The 24031-nt window shown below is 49.8% G+C and overlaps 1 protein-coding gene across 6 annotated transcripts; it reads right to left on the reverse strand.

Moving 5' to 3' along the window:
- Window positions 1-840: 840 nt before the first annotated feature.
- Window positions 841-22354, reverse strand: FKBP5 (FKBP prolyl isomerase 5). 6 transcript variants are annotated; one of them, XM_086861562.1, is made up of 13 exons: window positions 22227-22354; window positions 15041-15117; window positions 12773-12907; window positions 12476-12593; window positions 11473-11617; window positions 11108-11250; window positions 10076-10190; window positions 6755-6911; window positions 6228-6318; window positions 5364-5447; window positions 4731-4916; window positions 3144-3383; window positions 841-1963 (listed from the first exon to the last, which is right to left on the reverse strand). In XM_086861562.1, the coding sequence occupies exons 2-13, from the start codon at window positions 15049-15051 to the stop codon at window positions 1859-1861; spliced, it is 1530 nt and encodes a 509-aa protein (XP_086717688.1). In that variant the 5' UTR covers window positions 15052-15117; window positions 22227-22354; the 3' UTR covers window positions 841-1858. The 6 variants fall into 6 exon arrangements, with proteins under 6 accessions (XP_086717688.1, XP_086717689.1, XP_086717690.1 ...); XM_086861563.1 differs by having other exon boundaries at window positions 15041-15103; window positions 22227-22290; XM_086861564.1 differs by lacking the exon at window positions 12773-12907.
- Window positions 22355-24031: the final 1677 nt, after the last annotated feature.

A 24031-nucleotide genomic window follows, 5' to 3' on the forward strand; every position in this document is an offset into this window, starting at 1 on the left:
TTCTAAACCTCATCTCATCACAAGTTCCATTTCTCTTCCAAAAGCACCAAGCCAAAACAAATCAAAAATCTGCTTAAAAATGGGGAGCGAGCCCAGAAACTGCAAAGCAAATTGGTTTTTTTGGTTGTTTTTTTTTCCCCTGTAGTTTCCTATGAAAAATGTGGCTTGGGCTGCCCCCAAAGGACTCTTGCCCTGCAAGAAAAAACAAAAAGCCCACATTTTACAGAGGCCCTGGGTCTCACAGCAGCCTCCAGGGAGGTGCATGCCATGGTGGTAGGAAACCCAAGCCCTGGATGAGCAGCTGAAGCAGCCGTGAGGATGCTGTGCCACTGCTGCAGGTGGGAAAACTGACAGGCTTGAGAAATGATTCTTCAGGTACCACCTGATGGGACTAGAGAAGAGGAATTTTAACCCAAACTGGCTTAGTCTCCCAAGATTGTGGAGGAAGGGTATAAAAGAGGGATGGGCAGTCCTAATACCCCACTGGCTCAGCTTTCTGCTCTCTCTCCACCCTCAGTCAAGGGGCACAAATAACTCCTCAACCCACCCAGCTCGGGAAAACACCTCCCAAAAGAATACACTGTGGGGCAGGGCAAAAAGCATAAAGATATACCTCCCAGGCTGGAAAAACAGCTGAGACCCCAAAGAGCATCCCCCAGCCAGGCATCTCCAAAGCATGGATTGCTGACCCTTGGCTGGCTCTCCAGAGAACAATGGCACTGATAAAAAGGGGCAGCACCAGCTCTTGGAGACACCAATAATTCCTCAACTGCTGGGGCATCTTCCCCCCAAGGAGTACACATCCATCCTCCCCACAGCCACGTCATTTGCTGAGCAGGATCCAGAGAAAGAGTACTTTTTAATTTTTTTTTTTTCCTTTTTCTTTCAGTTGTTTATTTTCAAGCTCCAAAAAGGGGTATTATTATAGAGACAGGAAAAATAACAACTGGAAAGCTGTTCTCATGGGGTAGTGACAGTGTCCCTTGAGGATGGAGAGGACTGATGGCTGAGGAGGTAGCAGCAGCCCCGGTGCAGGGACACGATGCACCTGGGATCCCCTCACCATGGGAAAGCTGCTCAGTGACAAACCCATGGCACCAGCTCAGACCCAGCCACTTGCTTTCTGAACCACATGTCAACCTGCTCCTTTATTTTCCCCACATACAGATCCCAATAAAAGCAATAAAACTTTTAAAGTCAGGAGCCATGGGATGGGGTGCAGGCTGTGGGTTGGGCACCTGCAAAGCTGGACAGGCCTTTGCTCTCTAAAGACACACGAACCAGCTCCTTCAGAATGTAAAATCTGTGTGGCCTCCCCTCCCCAAACAGTGCTTTAAAGACTGATGCACGCAGGGGCTGCAGCAGAGGCCGTGTGGGTTCTCATCCTGGCTCTGCCCTGCCACCCCTTTGGCCACAGGAGGCAAAGCCAATCCCTGGGACAGCCAGAGGCAGCACTGCAGTGCACAAGGAGCATGTCCCACATCCCAGCTCCTCTCACAGGATGCTGTGCTGAGAGTGGACACAAAGCCTAGGGAGCTGGAACAAGCTGTCTACGGAAACCTCCAAGGAGCCAAGAGTTTTAATTTATCATTATAATATTTTTTTTTCTTTTTCCTGCTGTTTGAATGCTATTTGTTCCACGTGCAGTGGTCCCATGTGTCCTGCCGCTCCTGCTCTGCCCCCAGTGCACCCAGGACGGTGGGACGGGGTCACTTTTCTTTGCGAGGTGCTTTTTGCTTCCACGATCACACAGACTGTAACAAGCTTTACAAGAAAACACTGGCAAGTCCCAAGGTTTGGCAGCAACCTTTTCAGTGTGGGCCGAGGGCACAAGGCTCTCCCATCCCCTCCTCCTCCATCATACGTGTCCTTCAGCCTCTTCACCTTCAGCATCAGTTTTCGGTCGTTTTTCACAAGCCGCCTTCTCCGCTGTTTTTTCCACACCAGTTTTGCTGGCTGCTTCCTGCCAAACAGCAAATAAAACACACTGAGCTGGAAATGGGAGAGGGGAGGGGCAGACAAATGACAGGGGTGCTGGGAATAGGCATAGGCAGCCCAGCCTGGAAGGGGAGAGGCAAAATTGCCCCCCACAACTTCCTTGTGCCCACTGAGCAGTGACGCTCACACTGGAGGGTTCAATTTCCTTGACTCAGTGGCTGGTGGAGGATAAAGCTCACAGCTCAGGCAGCTTTTGGGGAAGGTGTGGGACCCCTGGGGATGATGTGACCCATCCCACCACAAGCAGGGTGTGGACACAGAGTGAGCCTGGATGGATGGATGATGGATGGATGGATGGATGGATGGATGGATGGATGGATGGATGGATAGGGAAGAGAAGGATGAGGAGGTAAGGCAGCAGTGTCAGACTGGAGATACAGGACTGAGCCACAGGTGCAGCCTATCAAGAGGGTGCAGGAAAGGAGCACTCAGGCACAGAGAAGCCTCATGGCTGCTCCAGCAGTGACTGTGCCCATCACAGCTGGCCACACAAGCCAAACACAGTGCCTGCAGCTGGCCACATTGGCCCCACTCCTTGCCTGAGCTGGTTGCCCCAGCATGCTGCTCCCCAGGGGCTGTACCAATCACTTAATCCACAGCCTCAACCTCCAGACACCGCTTCAGAAGAGATTATACTAAAAATGACCCATGCAGATGGCCTGCAAAGCTGTGTCCTCTCTCATTACAGTACACCAGGTTTTGTTCAGTGGAATTTTGGATGCAAGCCTGTTCTGAGACAGTGATCTCTCTGCCTGAGCAGAGGAGCAGGTATTGCCTTACCAGCTTCAGGAAATCCACACTATCATATCTCAAAATATCCCTGCCAGAGATGGAATCGTACTTCATTTTACCAGTGACCAGGAGCTCATCAACAGTCACTAGCTGGGAGCAGCAAAATTAAATACCAATGCTGCCTCTGTTATCAGCCCCTGTCAGCTCACACTGCAAATGCTTTTATTGATGATTGAGCATCTGATGGCAGCCTCTGCATAAGAGAGACCAAGAAGTCCCACTGCAGCAGGCTCTATCTCTCCATCCTCAACCTGATCTGTAATTGAATTTGGTTTAACCCATCTCTTCTTGTCACAAACCTGTTGAGCATCCTTCAACACAACCCTGGATGGCCAAAAATGAGCAACACTCACCTTTGCATCCCTTTCTGCAAACTTTGTGAACATGTTGGCGTAGATCCTCCGGTCCCGCTCGTTGTGCTCCTTTGTTTTCTTCTGGCACACAGAGATCTGGGATTTCGCTGCTTTGTTCTGTGGATTCACTTCCAGCACTTTTTGAAAGTCACATTTGGCCAGCTCGAACTCGTTCATCAATAACCTGGCTTCACCCCTCCTGTACAGGCCTTTTTCATTGTCCTGGTCCAACCCCAGAGCCTGGAAATACACACAAGTCTCTGTTAACATCTCAGAGCCCTCCCAAGAGATCCCCTACAGTTGAAGCCTCAATAAATCTGTGAAAATCAGGACAAGGTGGCTTCAAATCTCCAGAGCACTTGCATCTTGCTCAACAAAAATTGCCTCATCTCCATCAGCAGTTTGGAGATCATTAATATAGTTTTATTATCTCTCCTTGCTTAAAACACCCTGTTTTAAGCAATCAGTTGAAGACAAAAACCCACAGGCAAGAGATCAGGTGTAAAGACTAAATCCAAGCCCTTTTGTCTCCCTGTTTCAGCAATGATGTTTTCTTTTAGTAAAAGCTATATATACACCTCAGGCTCATATAAACCACCTCAGTGATTTACCTTTTAGACTAACACAAATATCTCATGTATTTCCCATATACAAGATGCTTAAATCTAATCCTTTTATAAAAGAATTCAGAGTTTCCTGACAAATACAAGGTCAAAGATCTTTTAGCGAGTGGCAAAGCCCCATCCCACCCCTTGGTGGACTTGCCTGTGTCACACCCAGAGCAGAACTGACTGCCCAGCCCCAGCCTGGGCAGACCCAAACAGCATCCCAAGGTTGTCATTCTACACAGATCCATTCACACAGATCTAGCTTTGGAAGAAAAGCTGCTGTAAATGCATGCCCAAGAGGATTTTGAACCCCTAAAGCCCTTGTAGTGCTGCAGTCTCTGAGCACTCAGTGTCCACAGGGACCCCCAGGTGCAGAAGGGATGCCACCATCCCTTCTTAATTCCTTCATATATGACAAGGAATTTTAAAAAGGCCCACCAAACTCACAATGAGAACATGCAGGAGGAAGAGGACGCTCCATCCCCCAGGCTCGTGCTGATACCTTAAGATTTTAGCTTTTATATTTTTCATATATTTGTAATCTTGAAATTCTTTAGTGTTTAACTCTAAACTCCATACACAGTTTTAGCTGCTGCTTTCCCATTTTGACAAAACAATTTCTCTCCAGGTCTGGGAATCAAGGACACCTCACCGTCTCAGGCCCCAAGAGATGGAAACAAAATTGAGTTGTGGTGAGCAAACATGGGGTAAATGACTTTATTACCTGAAGCTGGAATTGGAAGATTAACCCCCAATATTCAAATGGACTTCTATAAAAGAGTGTGAAAACCCATGACCCATCATCCATTTCTTAGGTGTAGCCTCTGGGAGGGGCTTCATCTGCCTTAAACGTACCTGAAGGCCCTTCAATAAATATAACTGCTTTTTATTCTCTTAATTTCTGGCCTCTGTTTTTAGGTAGCCCATAAAGGCATCAATTTCTGGCAAGCCAGAAGGGACAGCATCAGTGCAGCTCTACCTTGTCACAGCACTCGACAGCCTTGGCGTACTCTCGCAGCTTCAGGTAGCACATGGCCAGGTTGAGGAAGGCAGCCAGCAGGAAGGAATCAGAGGCTTTAGATTCCTTTTCAGACAAGCCATACTCCATTTCCAGCCAGGATACAATCTTCCCATACTGAATCACTGCCTGCAGGTACTTGCCTTCCTGAAAGGAGCAAAAAGAGGTTCAGCCTGCCCCTGGAATGTCCCATGAGCTGGTGACAAGGGTAATCTGGGGTGTTCAATAAATACAGGCAAGGAAGAGGATCCCAACTCCTACAGAACCAGCAGGTTTGGGAAAAGCTCAGTCAGAACAGTGGGGAGCTGGGAAGCCCCAGCTGGGAAGGGGAATGCAAAACCCCTCAGCATTAGCCTTGGCCTGGGAAGGGTTTGATCTGCTGTCCTGCTCTGCAGGGAGCACACGGAGCCCAGGCAATGCTGGGAAAGGATGAGATATCTCAGGGAGCATCAAGGAGTGAGAAAAAGGCAGAGGGAGGACAGGACTCACCTTCCCTAGCCCTATCCGGGGGCACATGGCTTCCCTGACACTGATGGCTGCCAAATTCAGTCCCAGCTCCCCTCCTCTGCCTCTGCCACCCCCCAGTTCACAAACCTTGAAGTACATTGTGCCCTTCTCCTTGACCACAGCTGCCTGCTCCAGCTTCTCTTTGGTGTCCATCTCCCACGACTCCTTGGCCTGCAAATGAACACTTGAAGCACTCCTTGGAGCACTCCCAGGGGAGCAGAGCAGCTTCCCCTGCCCCTGCAGGACAACTCTGGGACAGCATGGTCACACTCAGGGCTCACCAGGGCTGCACCACAGAGCCTGGGGACAGGTCCTGCTCCTGCTTTGGCCAGAGTGATGCCACAGGCAGGGGATCTATCCAGGGATGTGCAAATCCCATGGACTTCTCCTGCATCGCACCCCCAGCCTTCTCATGGGCACAGCCAAGCTCCACAGGGCTGGCTGGATGTACCAGCTTTTATCTGTGCAGCCCAAGGGGAAAAAAAATGAGGAAAAAATAAGAAAAAAAGGGGAAGAAAATAAAAGCAGAAGAAAAAAAATAAGAGAAAAAATAATAAGAGAAAAAGCAGAAAAAGGAGAAAAATGAGAGAAAATAAAAAAGAAGAGGAAAGAGGAGAAAATACGAGAAAAAGGGAGAAAATATGAGAAAAAAAAAAAGGAAAAAAGAAGAGGGAAAAAAAAAGGAAAAAATAATATTACAATAAAAAGAAAGTACAAAAGGACAAGGTTAAGAACAAATAAAGACACCCAGCCTTGGACCTCAGCCACAAGAATAAAACAAACTAACAGAGAAGAACAAATTAAGAACACGAAGCTCCTCGGTGACGTGTCCACTTCAGCAGGGGTTGGGCTGCAGCCACCCCAGGGACAAAGGCTGGAGGCTACACAGGCCCTGACATTCCTGTAACCCTCCTGTAACCTGGGGAGGGACTGGAGCTCCTCTGCCCTCACCTTCTCAAAACTCTTCAGGGTCACCTCGTACACCAGCTTCGCATTCCCCTGGATGCCGTATTTTGGCTTCCCAGCCTCGCCAAAGCCGTACCTGCAGGGCAGGAGGAGGCACTCGGAGAAGGAGGAAAAAACCTCATTTTCAGCAGAGCTTGCCCATAAATGCAGACCCAGGTTTCCACCCATGGCTCTCTAACATTTTGGGGACAGGGTGATGTTACGCTCCATGAGCAAAGGTCCCTGTGGATATACAATGCACATCTTGGGAATTACCCCTTCTGGCTACATCACAGCCTTTCACAGAGGTTTCTCTCCAGCCCTGGTCATTTCTAGGGAGACATTTTCATCTCAGACACTGGACTTGGATAAAGCCCTTTCACCTGTTTTGTTTAAAGCATCTCAATATTCCTGTTTCCATGCAACTGGTGCTCTCTGAGACTCTCCTGGAGCATCCTATTTTCAGGATCACCATCTTTCACATGTGCTGGCGGCTGAGACCCACCCATCACCCCTGTGGAGATGCTTCTCACCGTGGGCTGAGGTAGAGAATGCAGTGCTCTCCCCTCTGCATCTTCTCCAGGGCCTTGTCAATGCCGATGGGGATGTCATGGTCCTCCCCTTCACCCACGACAAATTTCACATCCTTGCAGTCGAATCTGCGGCCGCCACAGAATCCCTCCAGGTGAACTGCAGAGGGGGAAAGAGAGGCAGGATGGCACCCAGAATCACCCAAACCTTGAAGAAAGGTGGGCTCCAAAGTGTCTTAGAAAGCATTTTATAAAGCATCTTTGCCAAAACTCAGCAGATTTCCCTGGAAGAGGGAAGACCCAGGGCTGGAGAAGGAAAGGCTTGGGAACATTGCTTAAAAGCAAGGCAGGCATATCTCGTCTAACCCAGGACCAAACAACAGATAAACATCATGACTAATATGTTCCCCTTGTACTCAAGTGCACAAGTCAAGTCTTACTGGAACTGGATATTGCTCCTGGCACGGCGCCACGCAGAGTTTATCACGGTGATTACAAATCTTCTATACTGTGCTATACTGCCTTGACTCCTGCCTCGAAAACAAGGCCATGTTCTCCCGACTCTGAGAACTCAAAGTACAAGATAAACTTATTTTTAATCTTCAACCAGGAGCCGTGCTGTTCCAGCCCCAGACGCTGGCAGAAGCACAGCCGGAGTGGACACTGGGTACCTGGCACATTCACCACCTGGCGCTCCTGGCTGCCTTTCCACAGCAAGATAATTCTTTATTTATTTATTCAAACCTGAAGACGTTCCAGGCTTTAGGGACGCTTTTGCAGCCTTTGCATTCTGCTTGCAGGGTAAAAGGCATACACACATGCAGGCAGGCATTAAGTAGAAGCAATTTCACAAGGAACTCCTACATACTGTTAAAAAAAAAAAAGCCAAAACAAACAACAACAACAACGACAAAAAAAAGCTTTGCAAGAGGAGAAATTCACAGCTGTGCCTAAAGGTTTTGCAGCCTGCAAAGACATGAGCTTGAGGGGAACAGAATGCAACCTGAGATGCTGCAGGGCACTGAGCATCCTGCTGTGGTGGCAGGTGAGGGGCAGGACAAGCTGGGTACCAGAAACAGCTGTGAGGGTCTGGGCTCTGCACAGAAGAGCTGCAGCCTGGGCTGAAGGAAATCTGTGTCCATCTCCTGCCCTGGGACCTACAACAATCCTTAGGATGAGAGACATGGACCAAGGCAGATGTGGCAGCCCTCAATCCAAGAGCAGGTCCAGCTGCCATAAGAGACCCAAAGAGTTGGGGGGGGGGGGTGTGTGCGGTTCCTCACTGCAGGTGCAGAACAACAGGCTCTGCCTTGTCACCCCACTCTTGCCACCAAAGCCACGCTGGGACTCAAGCAGAGGATGCTCAGGTGCTTGCCAGCTTCCTGGGACACATCCTGCATCCATCACTGGATGACCACGGCAGTCAGGCTGCTGTGAGCTCACCCAGCTTGGGATGAGAACAAAAAGCAAATCCAGCTCCTCCGGGGACAACCTCTGCTTTTGCACTACCCAAAACCAAGCTGGCTGGTATTTTTAGGCACAGTAAATGTGGAAAATTCTGCCTAAAAAACAGGTAACCCAGCCACCCCACAGCACCATGCATCTCCCTGCACGTTCCTAGCAAGCACAGACCCATAATCCTTGACCCCAAAAGCAGCACTACAGCTCCCCCAGGTCCCACATCCCCGGTGGGATGTGGTGGTAATGGGAAGATCCACTTTAAAACAGGATGCACAAGGGGATGTTGTGATCTTTCCTTCCAAGGATAGTTCTGCTCTGTTTTAATTGCACAGAAAATACACCAAGCACAGGGGAGAAAATCTCTGCTCGGGTTTCCAGGAGTGGGTCAGCTGGTTCAGCCACTCTTGGATTACAGAGAAAAAAAAGTCACTAAAGGAACATCACTCCGGTTGCAGCTCTGACTTATTGTTCTCTCAGTGCCTGCAGCGATTTTGTTTTTGAAGAGCTGAGAACAGAGTGTACTGAGTGCGGCTGGCACACGAACTTGATGTGCTGACAGCAATTTGTACTCAGATTAAAAACGGAGAAGGAGGAGGGGTGGGGGGGGTGAAAGGATGTAAAAAAGCTGGAATGCCAGATTTCAACTGCAGCACAGGTTTTAGAGACTGGGATTTAGGGTCTGTAAAAGTTAAAGCCTATAAAAACCTGGAGGTACTTGCTCCTGGAAGCGTGGTTTCTTTCAGCCTAATTCCAGCACCTCCCAAAATACACAGCTGAGGTAAACTATCACAGCCCTGCCCCAGGGTGGACTGCTGTGTCCCCACAGCTGCTGTGCCACCCCCAGCACAGCGACCACCACTCAGACAGTAGAATCTGAGACAAAATCTCATTTTTTCCTAAAAGAGAGCCTCAGAAGAACCAGCCACTTAAAGCCATGAGCTTTATAAGGTCTCACAGCTCAGATTCAATTTCTCAGTCACTAAAGGGACTTTAGAATCTTTGTGTACAGGACCTCTGGAATTAAGAAAAGACAGTAAATACCTCCCATATGGAGCAAGCTCTGTGTGTGTGTCTGAGCAGTTCTTGGGAAGAAAAAACCCCCAAATCCCAGTCTGCCTTCCCCTGCTCAGCCCCATGAAATGTCTACTCCAGAAATGGGACCAGAAGGAGAGCCCAATGGGATGTGAGCTCCTCATCCTCCCGTGTCAGCTGATACCACCCCAGCCTCAGCAAACCCCTTGTAATAATTTCCTTCCCCTCACCATCAGCAGTCCTGTGCCCACAAGGGAAGGAAAAAGCCCCATTCTGTGAGAGATGTGATGAGATCTCCCAAAAGTACCATCAACATTAGAATGAGGCCAAAGAAACTGCTGAGTGTCCAAAATCCTTAGCAAGTGTCGAGGGAGAAAGGGCTGGCAACTGATGCTTTGGAGGCAAGGCAGAGCCAGGGACTTTGGCAGATGGCACATCCCAGAACACCCTGGACACTTCACTGGGATGCAGAAGAGTCAGAGGGGATGACAGAAAGTTTCAGATGGCCCTGAAACTCCATGGGGGTTTGCTTCTTCCATCCTCCCCTCAGCCGCTGCCTGAGCAGCTCAGGAAAACTCCTGAGCTGCTGCTTTTCCACCCAGCCCTGCAGGGCAGCAGCTCTGGCAGGGCCACCACAGGGGCTGGCCAAGGAGAGCTCAGAGGAGCATCCCCAGCCCCTCTCCATCCCATCTAGCCTCTGGATGGATGTAACTGCATCCCACCAGGATGCATGGCCACCTTCAGCCTGTGCACTCCCAGCAGCTTCTCGCCAGGGATCAGCTCAGGACAGGCTGATTCCTCCAGTTATCCCACAGCAGATACAGCACTCACTCTCCACGGTAGCACCTTCATTGGGGTTGGAGTAACCTTCTCCCTTCCTCTTGATCCTCCGGATTATTCCTCCATCCTCAAACAAGTCCTCACCTTTGAAGTCAAGCAGCTCGACCTAAAAAATAATAAAGAAAAAGTGGGCAGAGCATAGGGAGGGGGAAAGGAGAAGAGAAAAACAACAGAAGAACCACAAAGCAGCAGTTCATCCCCTGGCTGGAGAATCAAGCCAGCTAATTCTCTGTTCAGCTGATGAGCAGAAGTTGCCCAAAAAACCCAGATCCAAACCACAGCATAATACACGCGATTAATTAGAAACTGGGACACATCCAGTACCTGAAGCATAACACAAAGTAACAGTAAAAATAAGTTTATTGAACCTGTTAAGGTACAACACAGCTGCTGCTGGAAGATGCTGTGCAAGTCTCCCAGTGTGGGCAGGAGCTTCCTCTTCATCCTCTGATGGGAGCAGCTTTGAGCCTCAGCTTAGTCCACACTCCACTTGGAAGACCTGAGCCTTAATTTAGGACAGACTCCCTCCTCCTGCTGTGTCCCAACAAGCCCTGCCCAGGGAGCCCTCTGTGCCAAAAACTTAATTTTCCTACCACCCCTCAGCACTAATGGATTTTTAGCACCTGGAGGCATTTCCCAGCTGCTTTCTCCTTCCCATGAGCATGTTGAAACCAGGAATCTGCCCACTCCCCGCCCCGGCACCAGGACTCTGCTAAGCTGGAGTTTCAGTCCCAGCCTTCCAGCTCAGACACTCATTTCTGAGAAAGCCCTGGCAGCGCTTCCTGGAGCAGAGGGACACGTTTCAGGAATCCAAGCTGGGTTTTGGTTGTTTTTTTTGTTGTTGTTGTGAGGTTTTGGTTTTTTTTAATTGTTGTTTGGGCTTTGGTTGATTATTATTATTATTATTATTATTATTATTATTATTATTATTATTATTTTAATTTTTTTATTTCTGAGCTGGCTGGCAAGGCAGAAAGAGAGTGAGCTTGCTCATCCACACACCAGCTCACCAGCATTACTTGCCTCGAAAAAGAGGGTGGCATTGGAGGGGATTTTGGGGGCACTCCCAGCAGAGCCGTACGCGTACTCAGGTTTGCAGAGCAAGTAGCAGATCTCTCCCTTCTTCATGGTGGCCACCCCAATGTCCCATGCCTTGATTACCTGACCTAGAAGAAAGGCAGATGTCAGGCAGGAGGGAGAAACCAGCATCCTGGGAAAAAACCCAGCCTGTGTGCGGCAAGGACGACACCCAAAAAAACCCCCACGTTCACAAGTCACGAAAGGCAGGGCTGACACAGTTGTGCAGCAACAGGGTCAGCTGATCCTCCTGCCCCAGGATGATCCCACCCTCCACCATCCCATGGAAGGACACCCCTGGACCAGCTCACCCTTGCCCAAGCTGAAGATGAAAGGCTCATTCCGATCGCGGCTGGAGTCAAATTTTTTCCCGTTGGCCAGTTTTCCCTTGTAGTGCACATAAACCTTGTCTCCGATCATGGGAAACTCATCCTCACTCCCAGGCCTCTTAATTATCTGAGAGAGAGAAACCAGCCATGAGCTAGGGCCAAAGGATGCATATGGAGGGGGAGAGAGATAAACACATGTGCATTTACATAAAAATATATACATATATACATGCACGTACACCCCAGTGCTGCCCTAAATAACAGGAAGGCTCAGGGGGGAACTATTCAGTTTGCCCCTAAATTTGCTCTGTAACAGCTCCTAAAAACAAACTGGAACCACAGCAATGGAGCTGGACAGGGCTGGGGGCAGAGACCAGTCCATACTGGGTAGATAAAAACCCTGGTTCCAAACCTGCAGTGAATGTAACTCCACTCACTCTCTGTCCGTACACATTTTACTCACAGGGGTGTGTCAGTTCACTACTCACTCCTTGTCAACACTTTTTTCTGAACACTGCAGCCGGGAACAAGCAGTTCTCGAGCTGAGGATGGAGCAGGGGAGGATGCTATTCTTGGAGGAAAGGTCCTATTCAAGTGGAGAAGTGTAAGTGCTGAGGAGCAGAACTATCCAGAAATGGCCCTGAATATGAAAAAAGGGCTGTGGAGCGGACTGGATGACCTCAGTAATGTGCTCTTTCTAATGTCTGTGAGTCACACACAGAAATGCTTTGTGGATTTACAGCTAATAATCTGATTGGGAACACAATAGCAGTGAAATTCAGGGAGCAGCCTGGTCCCACCAGCCTCAACCACCACTCCATCCTCTTTTACTCAAGCAATGCTCATCCCCTTTGCCTTTGAAATGAAAGAACTCGATCCTACAGCCCTGGAACTGTGACCCTGAGGGCTGGGGATGCAGCCCAGTGAGGTGGCCATGCACCCCAAAGCACAGGAAGGTGGGACACTCTCAGCAGATCCCCCTTACCTTCAGAACCCCTCGGTCCTTGGACGGTGTGATGTCTTCCCCACGCTCAGCCAGAGCCACTGTCTGCACCTCCCCTTCACTCTTGGTGGCCTCATCAGTGGTCATGGTCTCCTTAGACCTGGGGGGACACAGCACACACTCCCTCAGCCTGGCAGGACCACAGGAGGTGCTGGAAGAGGAAAGGGTGTCTTTCCTGCATGGAAAGACAATGCACAAGCAAGAATTTTCCCCAAAAATTGAAGCAAACCCAGCACCAAAAGAATGCCAGCTATTTGGGTGGATAAAGAGAAAACTCACAGCAAGAATCTAAGGAACTGAGGGGGTTTCTGGACAAACTGCTGGAGCACTGTGCTCCCAAATGTCACCACATAAGCAGACAAGGTGCCAGAAAAGCCACGTTTTCCATTGAACACAGACTTTTTCCAATGGTTCCTGGTGAAAAAAAAGAATTGCCTACAGTTTCAAAAACATATTTCCTGATGATTTCCTTCAGACCATGGGGCTATTTTGGTAGCTGCACTGCTGGGCGACACATCATCAAGGAAACATGTGATGGAGAATTAGAAAGTGATGGGTTTTTTAAGACATAAACCAGATCTATTAAAGCCACTCTAATTGTGAAACTTTCCCACAGTCTTCAGCGTGGAAGCTGATGCTAACCAGCAGGAGAAATCATTCATTTGGGGGATTCAGAAAGAGCAAAGAAAGGATGTTTTCAGCTCCAAGGACAGATAAGTCGCTCTGCAAGAAGAATTGCTTTCCTCACACCCGGGTGGAAAGGGAAGGACTGGAGCCCGGCCCCCCCAGCACAGGAAGCCACCGAGACACAAAGAGCCCTGAAATGGAAGAAGCAGAGAGAAAAATAAGGGAACTACTTGTTGCAAGGCTCAATTATCGTAGTCTTTGGGGTGATATTTAATGGCATTCTGTGTCTGCTCCCTTTCCTCTGCGCTGCTGGGGTTTCAGATGGAAACATCTTAAAAAAAAAAAAAGCATTTACAAAGCAAAGCAACATGTGGTGAGACCCATTATCTCACAGGTATTTATTGGAATATGTGCCATGGATTTGGAAGAAATGTTTGATGATGTGGGTAGTGAAGCACTGGTAACCCTAAAGGGTGATGGACACCCCTTTCCTGGGAACATTTGGGAGAGTTCAGACAGAGCCCTCAGCAACCTCATCTAGTGGAAGGTGACCCTGCTTATGGTGGAGGGGCTGGATTAGATGGCCTTTAAGGTTTCCTTCCAATGCAAACCTTTCCATGATTGAATGATTTGGGTGGGAAGCCACCATGGCCTTCCTGTTGGAGAGAAGTGAGGAGGTGGTGGTGCCCATCCCAGCACAGGCATGGCATCAGCACCGTGCACCAGCTCAGGGATTCCCAGCACAGATCCTGCGCAGTACCAGGCACATGTCATCCATATCCCACCCATAAGGACCAGGAGAAGCCCAAAAAATGCAGAGAAGCTTGCCCAAGAATCACCAGCTCCTGGACAGAACCTCCCCAAGTCCACCAAGCAGCCACAGCTGGATGCAGGAGACAGGCAGGGAGGTGCTGGCTCCGGCTTGCCGGTTGCTAAATCCCACCAAGAGACATCTAAAAATACACCCTACGCATCCTTCTCATTATTTTTCTACGTAAGCAATTAGAGGAGTCATCCAGGGAAGCTGGCCAAGGCGGGCGGGAGGGGAGACGCTCTGCGTCAGCAGCAGTGGGAGGGATGGAGCCCACAAGACCCGGCTATTAAGATGTGGCCCACGTTATGAAAGAGCTCATGGCTTCTCTGTCCAGCAAAAACAGCTCCAACTAGGTTAGAGAAAAGAGTGCACTGCTCCCACTTATGTCCCATTTGGAGAGACAGGAGGAGGTTGGCCAGAGGCCAAAATCCCAATTAATTTGAAACAAACAGTTGTAGGGCAAAAAAAATTATATCTGCTATTCCCCGAGGTTTAAATAGCGAGCAGGCAGCTATGTCACTGAGCACAGCAAGCTTGCTGCTGGTGTCAGAGCCTGAATCTTCATGTTTGTATACTCTGAATACAGGGAGGGCATTAATTAATTACTCTGTGTGAAAGCCCCTGGGTGTTTCTGACACCCCAAGCAGATCCTGCTTTCCTGTTGCTGCTACTACCCACAAGATTAATGTAAGGCTGTAAATGAAGCCAGGATAAACCATCCTCCCTCCTCTGAACATCCACACTGCTCCATTTCCCTGGGATATAAACATGGATGGGTCAGAGAAGCACAGAAATAAATAAAAACAAGCCTTTGAATTTTACAATTCCCTCTCCACCACAGGCGTTGCTGCCTCCCAACAGTGAGAAATCAGTGAAAATTCACAATGGGATGCAGATCTGTGACCCTGGGCTGAGGACAGACAGGTATCACACATGCTAGGGTTTCACCAACCACACGATCCCCAGCCACGTTTCCTAGAAATCAGCATACCGGGAATTTGCCAGCTCCAAATGGAAACTTCATGTTGCAGATCCCTCCCAGAGGCTCGCAGGAGGGGAAAGGGACGGGGAAGAGCATGACTGGGAAGGGTTTTGAGGGGTCTCACCTTGCCACCATGCAATCCTTGGAGAAGGTTTGAAGGTGCAGGGAGAGTCCAGGCCTGGAGACACTGCAGGGAAATACCTGGTAAGAGGAGAGGGGACAAAAAGAAAAAAAAGAAAAAAGACGAAAAAAACCACATGTGCTTTATTCTAAAACAGGATTTCAGAAGAAGGAAAAACAGAACAGTTTTGAGCCACAGATCATACTCCACCATGATCAGAGAGGGGTGATGAAGACTATGGCCAAAATCTGTTTTGACTTGCTGTTTCCACAAAATAGCATCTTACCATCAGCTTTAAAAAAAATAAATCAAAGCTATATCCTGTCCAATTGTTTCACTGGGATGAAAATTAACAGAATGAAAAAAAATAAGAGCTGGCTGCTCTGGGGTTTGTTTTTTAAGACCCACTTAGCACAAAGCACTTTTGCTTCCACGGCACCACAGCAGCCCTAAAAGCTTTGGATTGCAACACAGGAGGGAGTTTCTTGAATACGCAAAGGTCAAGCTTAAAAACAACAAATCTGAAAGCACAGCTGGGGGATGTGGGGCCCTGGATCCTGGTGATCACCATCCCAAATCCCAGCCCCTCGAGCTGGACAGCAGCACAAAGCTGCACATGCATCCCTGCACACACTGATAATGAAGGAAAACCCAATTAGTGGCTCTCTCCACTGTCCCACAGTGGATTGCTTCCCCTTCCATCACTACAGCCACTTCTTCCTAATAAAATCCCTTCTTGCTGAGCAAGCTGTGCCTGTGCAGCAGGAGGGGGAAGACCAGAGCAGTGATTTCTCCTGGATGAGGGTGTTTTAAGACACCTCAGGGCCAGTCTGCTGAACAGAGACCAAGGAGGGTGATGGTAATAACTTAAAATTGTGATTTCTAACAAAATATGACCTTAATAAGATGGACAAGCATCTTCATATAACCCTCAGCTCCATCCCAACACATAAGGACATATCCAGACATTGTGTGTTGTTTCTCATACTCACACATCACAGTTAATTAATATATTGTCTTTTTTTCTTTTCTTTTCTTTTTTTTTTTTTAAATCCTGGCCACTCGACTTTCTCCCCCTCCTTCAAAATAAACAGGGAAGCCATGAAATTGAAACTATTGTTCACCAACTAAGAACTCCCATAGATCAATTTACTTCCTAGCGTGCACTCTATGCAAGCAGCCAACACCCCAGCAGGCCAGGCATGGCAACTTCTATGCAAACGAAAAACCAAAATGCAAACAGAGCTGCTTGAATTGCCCAGCACCCTGAGAAGCCCCCATGTCACCCAGGGTGAGCTCTGATTCACCAGGGAAGGGCAATCCTTTGGTCTCCTTTACCCATGGCCAGTCCCTGCTCCAGGGTGAATGCCACGGAGACCCCGGTACCAAAAAGTGCCACCCACAGTGTGGGGACACTTCAGAGGGGGATGCAGTCCCCAGTCACCTCCCAAAGACCTTGGAGGATCTGCCTTTTACCAGGAAAGCACCAACACAGGAAGGTTTTAAAACAATTAAGAGGATAACAAAGTGAAAAAGAAAGCTACTGCATGCAGTAAATACATTTAAATACAGCAGTGGATGTTCCCATCACAGTGGCTTCATCATTCTGCTAATTCTAGCTAATATTTTTAAGCTTCTGAAATGGTTTTATTTAAGGTTCAAGTCATAAGTATTTTTTTTTCCCCAAATATGTGGAATAAGAGGCTGTTCCTCAGCTGCAGTGAGAGGAACAAGTGAGCAGAATGGGTCACTAACCCTGCCAGAATAAATATCTCAGGCAAAAGCAAGATGGGTTCAGTCTCTCTGCATCCCCTGGAGTGAGGTGAACAGGCTTGTGCCAGCAACACACAAATGACTTTCAGAGAGGAGTGGCTTTATCCCCCTAGTTTACAATATAAACCCATTAAAAACAATCTGGCTCTTCTGCTGGTTTTCTAGCAAGGAAATGCTTGTTTGGTGGTTTTCCCAAGCTGATTCAAAATAAAAAAAAAAAAAAAAAAAAATCAGATGGATAAAGCTCCTGTGAACTTTCTTGTGAGCAGCCTGTGGTCCATCTCCTCCAGAGTGGGTACGACACACAATGCCCTCCACTTTCATGTGAAAAGGAATTAAGGAAAAAAGCAGCATTTTATTTTTTTCCTCCTTTATTTTGAAGGACAAATTATTTTGGGGAAAGCAAAATCCACAGCCATTTGTGGGGAGCTGCTGTCCCCAGGGGAGAAAGTGACAGGGGCAGGATGAGGCCGAGGATTTTACACATGGATGCCTCTGCAGCTCCTTTCCTACCTGCCCCCAAAGCCATCCCTGACTCCAGCAAGGATTTCAGCTGCTTCCACCACAAAAATCACAGCAAGTCTCTGCCACAAGCAACAGATCCTCAAAATACTGGGAAAAGCAGGAATGCCCAAAGCCTTTGCTCTGCATCAGCTGGGAGAGGCACCAGCCTGCACCCACCCTGCCTTCGAGAGGCTGACACAGCTTTTGATGATGGCTAAAACAAAATAATTAAAGAAATATAAATTATAGAAATGATAGCAATAATGAGTGTATAAACAGCTGTTCCACACCAGCCTGAGCTTCTTGGGAGATGCCTGGCAGGGAGGCCAAGCATCCTAACAAGCTCAGAGGCTGTAACATAGACATGTAACAGTGGGGAATCAACTTCCTAAAGCTTTCATAAATTGGGATTATGTAACTGGACGGGAAAAAATATAATAATATGGCCAAGCAGGTTATATAAACCATCTGTAAAATGTGAGAAAGTACTTGACATGCCACTACCCACTCTTTGGCACCCTCTCACTGGGTTTTCTGCCACCAAAAATGAGCAGGCTCCTTTCAGTCGTGTCTTCTCCCCTGGTCAAAACAACCAGGGACAACAGACCAGCCAGGATTTTTGGAATTAAATATTCCACCTCTGGCTGTTAAATGTGAAGTTTCACTCCCCTACAGCACACAAGTGAAGTCCGAGCTCTCCACAGGCGACTCGGAGCAGCCTCCTGGCAGAAGCAACAGCAATACTGAGCAAATTGAATTTCAAGTGACAGCTTGGCGGGGACTAAAATAAATACAAAATGGGAATAAACAAGAAACTCCTTGTTTGCCAATTCTGTTTTAATTTAGCCTTTTCTCCGGAATAAATGTGGCAATTAAACTTGGAAATTTTTTAAAATTTCTTTTTTCTTTTAGTTTCTAAAAGCATCTCAATGCTCGAAACAGATTTGGGGTTTTCTCCAAGCAGCTTGCAGCCAGGTGACCCCTGGCAGTGGGAATTCTGTGTTTAATGATTTATCCCCACACACAAGGGCTCAGCAGCACCTGGAGCATCCCAGAGCTGAATCCCAAGGGGGGAATCCCTGCCTCAGCATCCGGCACTGGCGCCAGCAGCTCTGGCACCCAGAAATAAGTCAGCACCCAAGACCATCTGCACCAGGGACCATAAATGCCAAATTATTTTTGGCAAACGGCAATTCCCAGTGAAACACCAGCCTGCTCTGGTGCCAAATGAGGATTTCTTGGAGAAGCACCACAAGAGGACAAACTGCAGGAGGGAACTGGGGTGGCACTGCCATGGCTGGGGACACTGTGAGGAGCAGGAGGGGCAGAGGACACCACGGCTCTGGGGGCAATGCTGCACTACCAGCAGGTCACCCAGCCCCTGCCAGCACTGAGACACGTGCACAGGCACACGCTGTGTGCATCACCTGGGGTGGGGAGGGAGGCTGCTCCCACCTGGGCTCCTGTTTAGGATGGTGTCACATCCCAGGAATGATGCTCTTTGCCAGGCAGAGCCTCCCAGGGCTCGTTTTATTAAGTGGTTAAATTTAATGTAAATCAAAAAGCACTTGAAATGAGAATATTTTTCCATCTAAGAGCAATATTGCTATTTACAAAAACGGGACACTGCAGGTAGAAGATGCTTTAACTGCAGTCTGTCCTCAACTCTCCACTTCTGACAGTTATTTTACTATTATTTTCCTAATTTTCCAGCACACTTGCTTGCAAAATCAGAAATCCTTCCTAAACACAATTACTAGTTATGGAAAAAGCCTGTCAGCCCCATGACAAACAAGTTACATGAACAATTTGTACATTAGAGCACTCGTGGCCACTTCTTTACACCCACAAGCACAGAGCATTAAAATAATAATAAAAAAAAATCCTTGCTAAGTAATATCTATTTCCCTGTTATGTGCACAAGATCAGTAGGAGCTTCACAGCTCCCTCAAGGGGCTGCAACAACTTTATATAAATCCATGTAACCGCAGGTGTCTATAAAATAAGATGGATATAAAATAGTATAAAAGGACAAATAACTGAGGACAAACTATTTTTCAAACCGTTTACAAAATATTTTCCCCCTGAGCTAGTCAGGGAGCTGTAGCCAGCCTGAGGAGGTCTTGGTGCCAAGCATCTCAAACTTTCCAGCAAACTTTCTCCTTCTGCAAGCAGGTAATTAATTAAAACTACACAGCAGTGATGTTCCTGAGGGATGCAGTTTGCTTTTTACTCAGGAATTCTCCTTTTTTTTTTGTCTCATCCCAGCAGGAAGGTGCTCTAACAGTGCTAGGAAAGGATCTCAACAAGACTGAAGTGTGTGATGGCAAACACAGCCTTGGGAAGATGAAGTTATTTGCATTTATTGAAAAAAAACCAAAACCAGCCAAGCAAACAAGAAAAGATAATTGCATGAGCAATTATCCCAGCTCTGTTGTGGGCAGGATGGGAGCAGTCTGTGTGCTGTCAACCTTCCACACTGGACCCCTCCATCGCCCAGAGCCACCAGTGAGGCTGCGTGCTGTCATGCCTCCCAGTGCATTTCAGCATAGGAGAAAACTTCACCGACTCCCCAGCAATCTGCTGGGGTTTTTTTCCACACATTTTCCCCAGCACAAACCCCACTTCCATCACCCGAGCCCTCAGAAAAGTCCTTGGCCACTCCTTCCTCCACCAGCACCCCTGGCTCCATCACACCTTGTCCTCCTGCACTCCTCACGCTGCTGCCATCACCCACCACGCTGGGGATGGGCACCAGCACCCCTCCAAGGACCAGCAGCCCACCCAGGACCCCTCCATTCCACCCCTGTGCTGCAAAACTCCTGCACCATCTGGATTCCTGCTTAAGCCCCATGCTCCCGGTTAACCCCCTGGAGGTTGTGGATGTTGTTCCCTCCTTGTCAGGGATGTTTCTGTCCCCTCCTCAGAAATGTTGTCCCATTTCCAGAGTATCAGGCTGGAAACACAACCCAAGTATCTCTGACTTGCAGCACTGCCACCCAAATCAAACCCACAGCACCTTTGGAAAGACAGCCCATAAAAGCTAGCTACAGACTGTGCCTGATATATTTAATGACTTTCTTCTCTCCAGCCCTTAAACAGGATGGGAGGAGGCAGGAGAGAGACAGCTTTATCACCTTTTAAAAGAAAGAGCAATTTGTGCTTTCCACTTTTTTTAACTTTTAATACCATTCCCAGGTTGTCTTTGGTACCCCAGTGATGTCCTCATACCCACTTCTGGTTTAATAGCTTGTTAGGGTGAGACACTATTTAAACTCTGTTTAAAGCCATAAAGTATCAGTTTCTGGCTTTTTTTTTTTTTTTTTTTTTCCATTATATTTTATTTTTAAGGGTACTTTCATTATTTGCACTGGTGGGGACAGAAATACAGGGCAGTGTTGGAGCCTCAGCTGGAAGCTGCAGCCTGGGGACACAGCAATTACAGACACATCTCCCACAAGTTCCTACAGCCCATTGTGTAAAAACCAGTTTCTTGGGAAGAGCAAGCTCACTCGAACGTGCATTTTAAAAACAGAAGCTCTGGAAGAGTTTTTATGCCCGGAGAGGAGGGGGAAAATCGCAGAAACTTTTTTTTAAAAAAACCAACAAAGTCACATTTACCTTGGGCAACCACTTCTACCTGCTGCCAAGGGCTCTGTACAGTGATGCACACACCCTGCGGGGTGTCTCTGGTCGGTGGTGTCAAAAGAAACGCTTCGGGAGCCTCGGATGGGGAGGTGAAGAGAGGAAAAGAAAATTCCCTCTGGCGAGCAGCACCCCGGGGCTGTACCGGAGCTCCCCGGGGCTGTACCGGAGCATCACCCCCGGGGCAGTACCGGAGCACCCCGGGCTGTACCGGAGCATCACCCCCGGGGCAGTACCGGAGCTCCCCGGGCTGTACCGGAGCATCACCCCCGGGGCAGTACCGGAGCTCCCCGGGCTGTACCGGAGCTCCCCGGGGCAGTACCGGAGCACCCCGGGGCTGTACCGGAGCATCCCAGGCTGTACCGGAGCTCCCCGGGCTGTACCGGAGCATCCCGGGCTTTGCCAGAGCATCCCGGGCTCTGCCAGAGCACCCCGGGGCTGTACCGGAGCATCACCCCCGGGGCTGTACCGGAGCTCCCCGGGCTGTACCGGAGCTCCCCGGGCTGTACCGGAGCATCACCCCCGGGGCAGTACCGGAGCTCCCCGGGCTGTACCGGAGCATCACCCCCGGGGCTGTACCGGAGCATCCCAGGCTGTACCGGAGCATCACCCCCGGGGCAGTACCGGAGCATCACCCCCGGGGCTGTACCGGAGCTCCCCGGGCTGTACCGGAGCATCACCCCCGGGGCTGTACCGGAGCTCCCCGGGCTGTACCGGAGCTCCCTGGGCTGTACCGGAGCTCCCCGGGCTGTACCGGAGCATCCCGGGCTGTACCGGAGCATCACCCCCGGGGCAGTACCGGAGCTCCCCGGGCTGTACCGGAGCTCCCCGGGCTGTACCGGAGCTCCCCGGGCTGTACCGGAGCATCACCCCCGGGGCAGTACCGGAGCATCCCGGGCTGTACCGGAGCTCCCCGGGCTGTACCGGAGCTCCCCGGGCTGTACCGGAGCATCCCAGTGCCCCCAGCCCCGCTCGGGCACCGAACGAGAACTCCTCGCGGCATCCCTGGGGGGGCTCCATGGGGGCTCCTGTCCTCACCCCACAGCACCCCTGGTGCCACCATCCCCCTCCCCAGCCCCCCAGCCCCGCGCGGGACGCCGATGTCCCCCACAGGTCCCCAGGCGGAGTGCCCCAGCCCCGTGCGCGCCTGTCCCCAGCCCCACACTGCGCCACGCACTCCTTCACCCACAGCGCTCCTCCAGCCCCACAGAGGGTCCCGCAGGGCCCCGCAGTCGCTCGCAGGGCACACCGAGCCCGCGGGTCCCACCTGTCGCTGCCGCTGTCGCCGCTGTCGCCGCCGCCCGCCTCAGAGTGGCCCCGCGCGCCCGCCCGGCCGGGCCACCCCGCCCTGCGCGCCGGCCCCGCCTCGCTCGCGTCTCATTGGCTGCGCCGCCTGCCCGTCTCAAAATCCACATTCTTATTGGCTGCGGTGGCCGCGATATGCAAACCAGAGCGCTGGGCCCGTCCCCGGGCACACGGTGCCCGCGCACTCGCCCGGGTGGCACCGGCGGGGCCAGAGGAGCGGGGCTGGGGACAGGGGACAGGGGACAGGGGATAGGGGATAGGGGATAGGGGACAGGGGATTGGGGACAGGGGACAGGGGATAGGGGACAGGGGATAGGGGACAGGGGACAGGGGATAGGGGACAGGGGACAGGGGATAGGGGATTGGGGACAGGGGACAGGGGACAGGGGACAGGGGACAGGGGATAGGGGATAGGGGACAGGGGACAGGGGACAGGGGACAGGGGACAGGGGATAGGGGACAGGGGACAGGGGACAGGGGACAGGGGATAGGAGATAGGGGACAGGGGACAGGGGACAGGGGACAGGGGACAGGGGATAGGGGACAGGGGACAGGGGATAGGAGATAGGGGATAGGGGATAGGGGACAGGGGATAGGAACAGGGGCTGGTGACAGAGACAGGGACAGGGGAGCGGAGCAGAGGACAGGGACAGGAGAGCGGGGCTGGGGACAGGAACAGGGGACAGGGGATAGGAGCTGGGGACAGGGACAGAGACGGGGAGCGGGGCCAGCCCGGCCCCGTGCGGTGCCCCGGGGTGTCCGTGCCCTGCTGCGACAGCACCTCGGCCACCTGCAGTGCTCCACCGGCAGTCCCCAGCCCCTCGGCTTCATGCGACCCCCACAAGGACACCCCAGCCCCGGAGGGGAGCCCAATCTCTCCTGGCTCCTCCGGTGCCACGGGAAACGCCGCGCTGAAGAGTGAGAAATTGCCGCATAGCTGGGGATAGGGATGTGTGCGTTTGGAGGGCACGGCGGCTGCTGGAACACCCAGAAATGTCCCAGTTCGGGATGAAGGAAATAAGATTTTTGTCAAGCGCTGCCTCAGAATGTCCCCCCGAGATTAGAAATCAGTGTCTTTGTGATTAAACACCTCATTGCTGCCGAGCCTAAGCCAAGAGGGGCAAGAAAAGTTTGTGGTAGATTTAAATTGGGACATCTCTGAGTGTTTTTACAAAGTGGTCATTTTTTACCAGGTTTGTGATGCAATGAGTGCCTGCAGCTCCCAACCTGCACCCTCATTCCCACATGTTGATCCAAAAAAACCTTCAGGGCCAGGCTGAAGGCAGCACTCTGTTGGTGGGTGTTTTCTGTTCTTTATGCTGAGTTCGATTTTGCCCAGCTGTAAGTTTAGACACTGATGTCATTCATCAGAAATACAAAAAATAAAAATTATTGAAAATTATTATTGAAAATTAAATCCCACTTCAGAAAATAATAATAATAATAATAATAATAATAATAATAATAATAATAATAATAATAATAATAATAATAATAATAATAATAATAATAATAATAATAATAATAATAGTTTTCATGGCATTTAATTTTTCCGCCTCTAAAATAACCCAGGTGAATCTTGCATCTTTGATTTCAAACATTTCCCTCATAGATTTAAGTTTCTAAGAGCTTTAAATATTCATTTACAAAACTAAATTGTGGGTTTGCAATACCAAGAAACCCCACAGCATAATTCCATCAGGCCCCTGAGATAACACCAAAGCCCTAAAAAGTCCCATGGGACCAATGGCAGCAATGAGGAGGCTC

The sequence above is a fragment of the Cyanistes caeruleus genome, chromosome 24 (assembly GCF_971803275.1).
Source record: "Cyanistes caeruleus chromosome 24, bCyaCae1.hap1.1, whole genome shotgun sequence".
NCBI classification, from domain to species: domain Eukaryota; kingdom Metazoa; phylum Chordata; class Aves; order Passeriformes; family Paridae; genus Cyanistes; species Cyanistes caeruleus.

Bases quoted from the DNA above. Each gene is read 5' to 3' on its own strand.
- FKBP5 (XM_086861562.1), bottom strand. The intron at 5,448-6,227 runs GTGAGGGCAGAG...GTTCATTTGCAG, and splicing joins CCCTGAAGAGTTTTGAGAAG to GCCAAGGAGTCGTGGGAGAT. The intron at 1,964-3,143 runs GTGAGTGTTGCT...GCTGTTTGGCAG, and splicing joins TTGCAGAAAGGGATGCAAAG to GAAGCAGCCAGCAAAACTGG.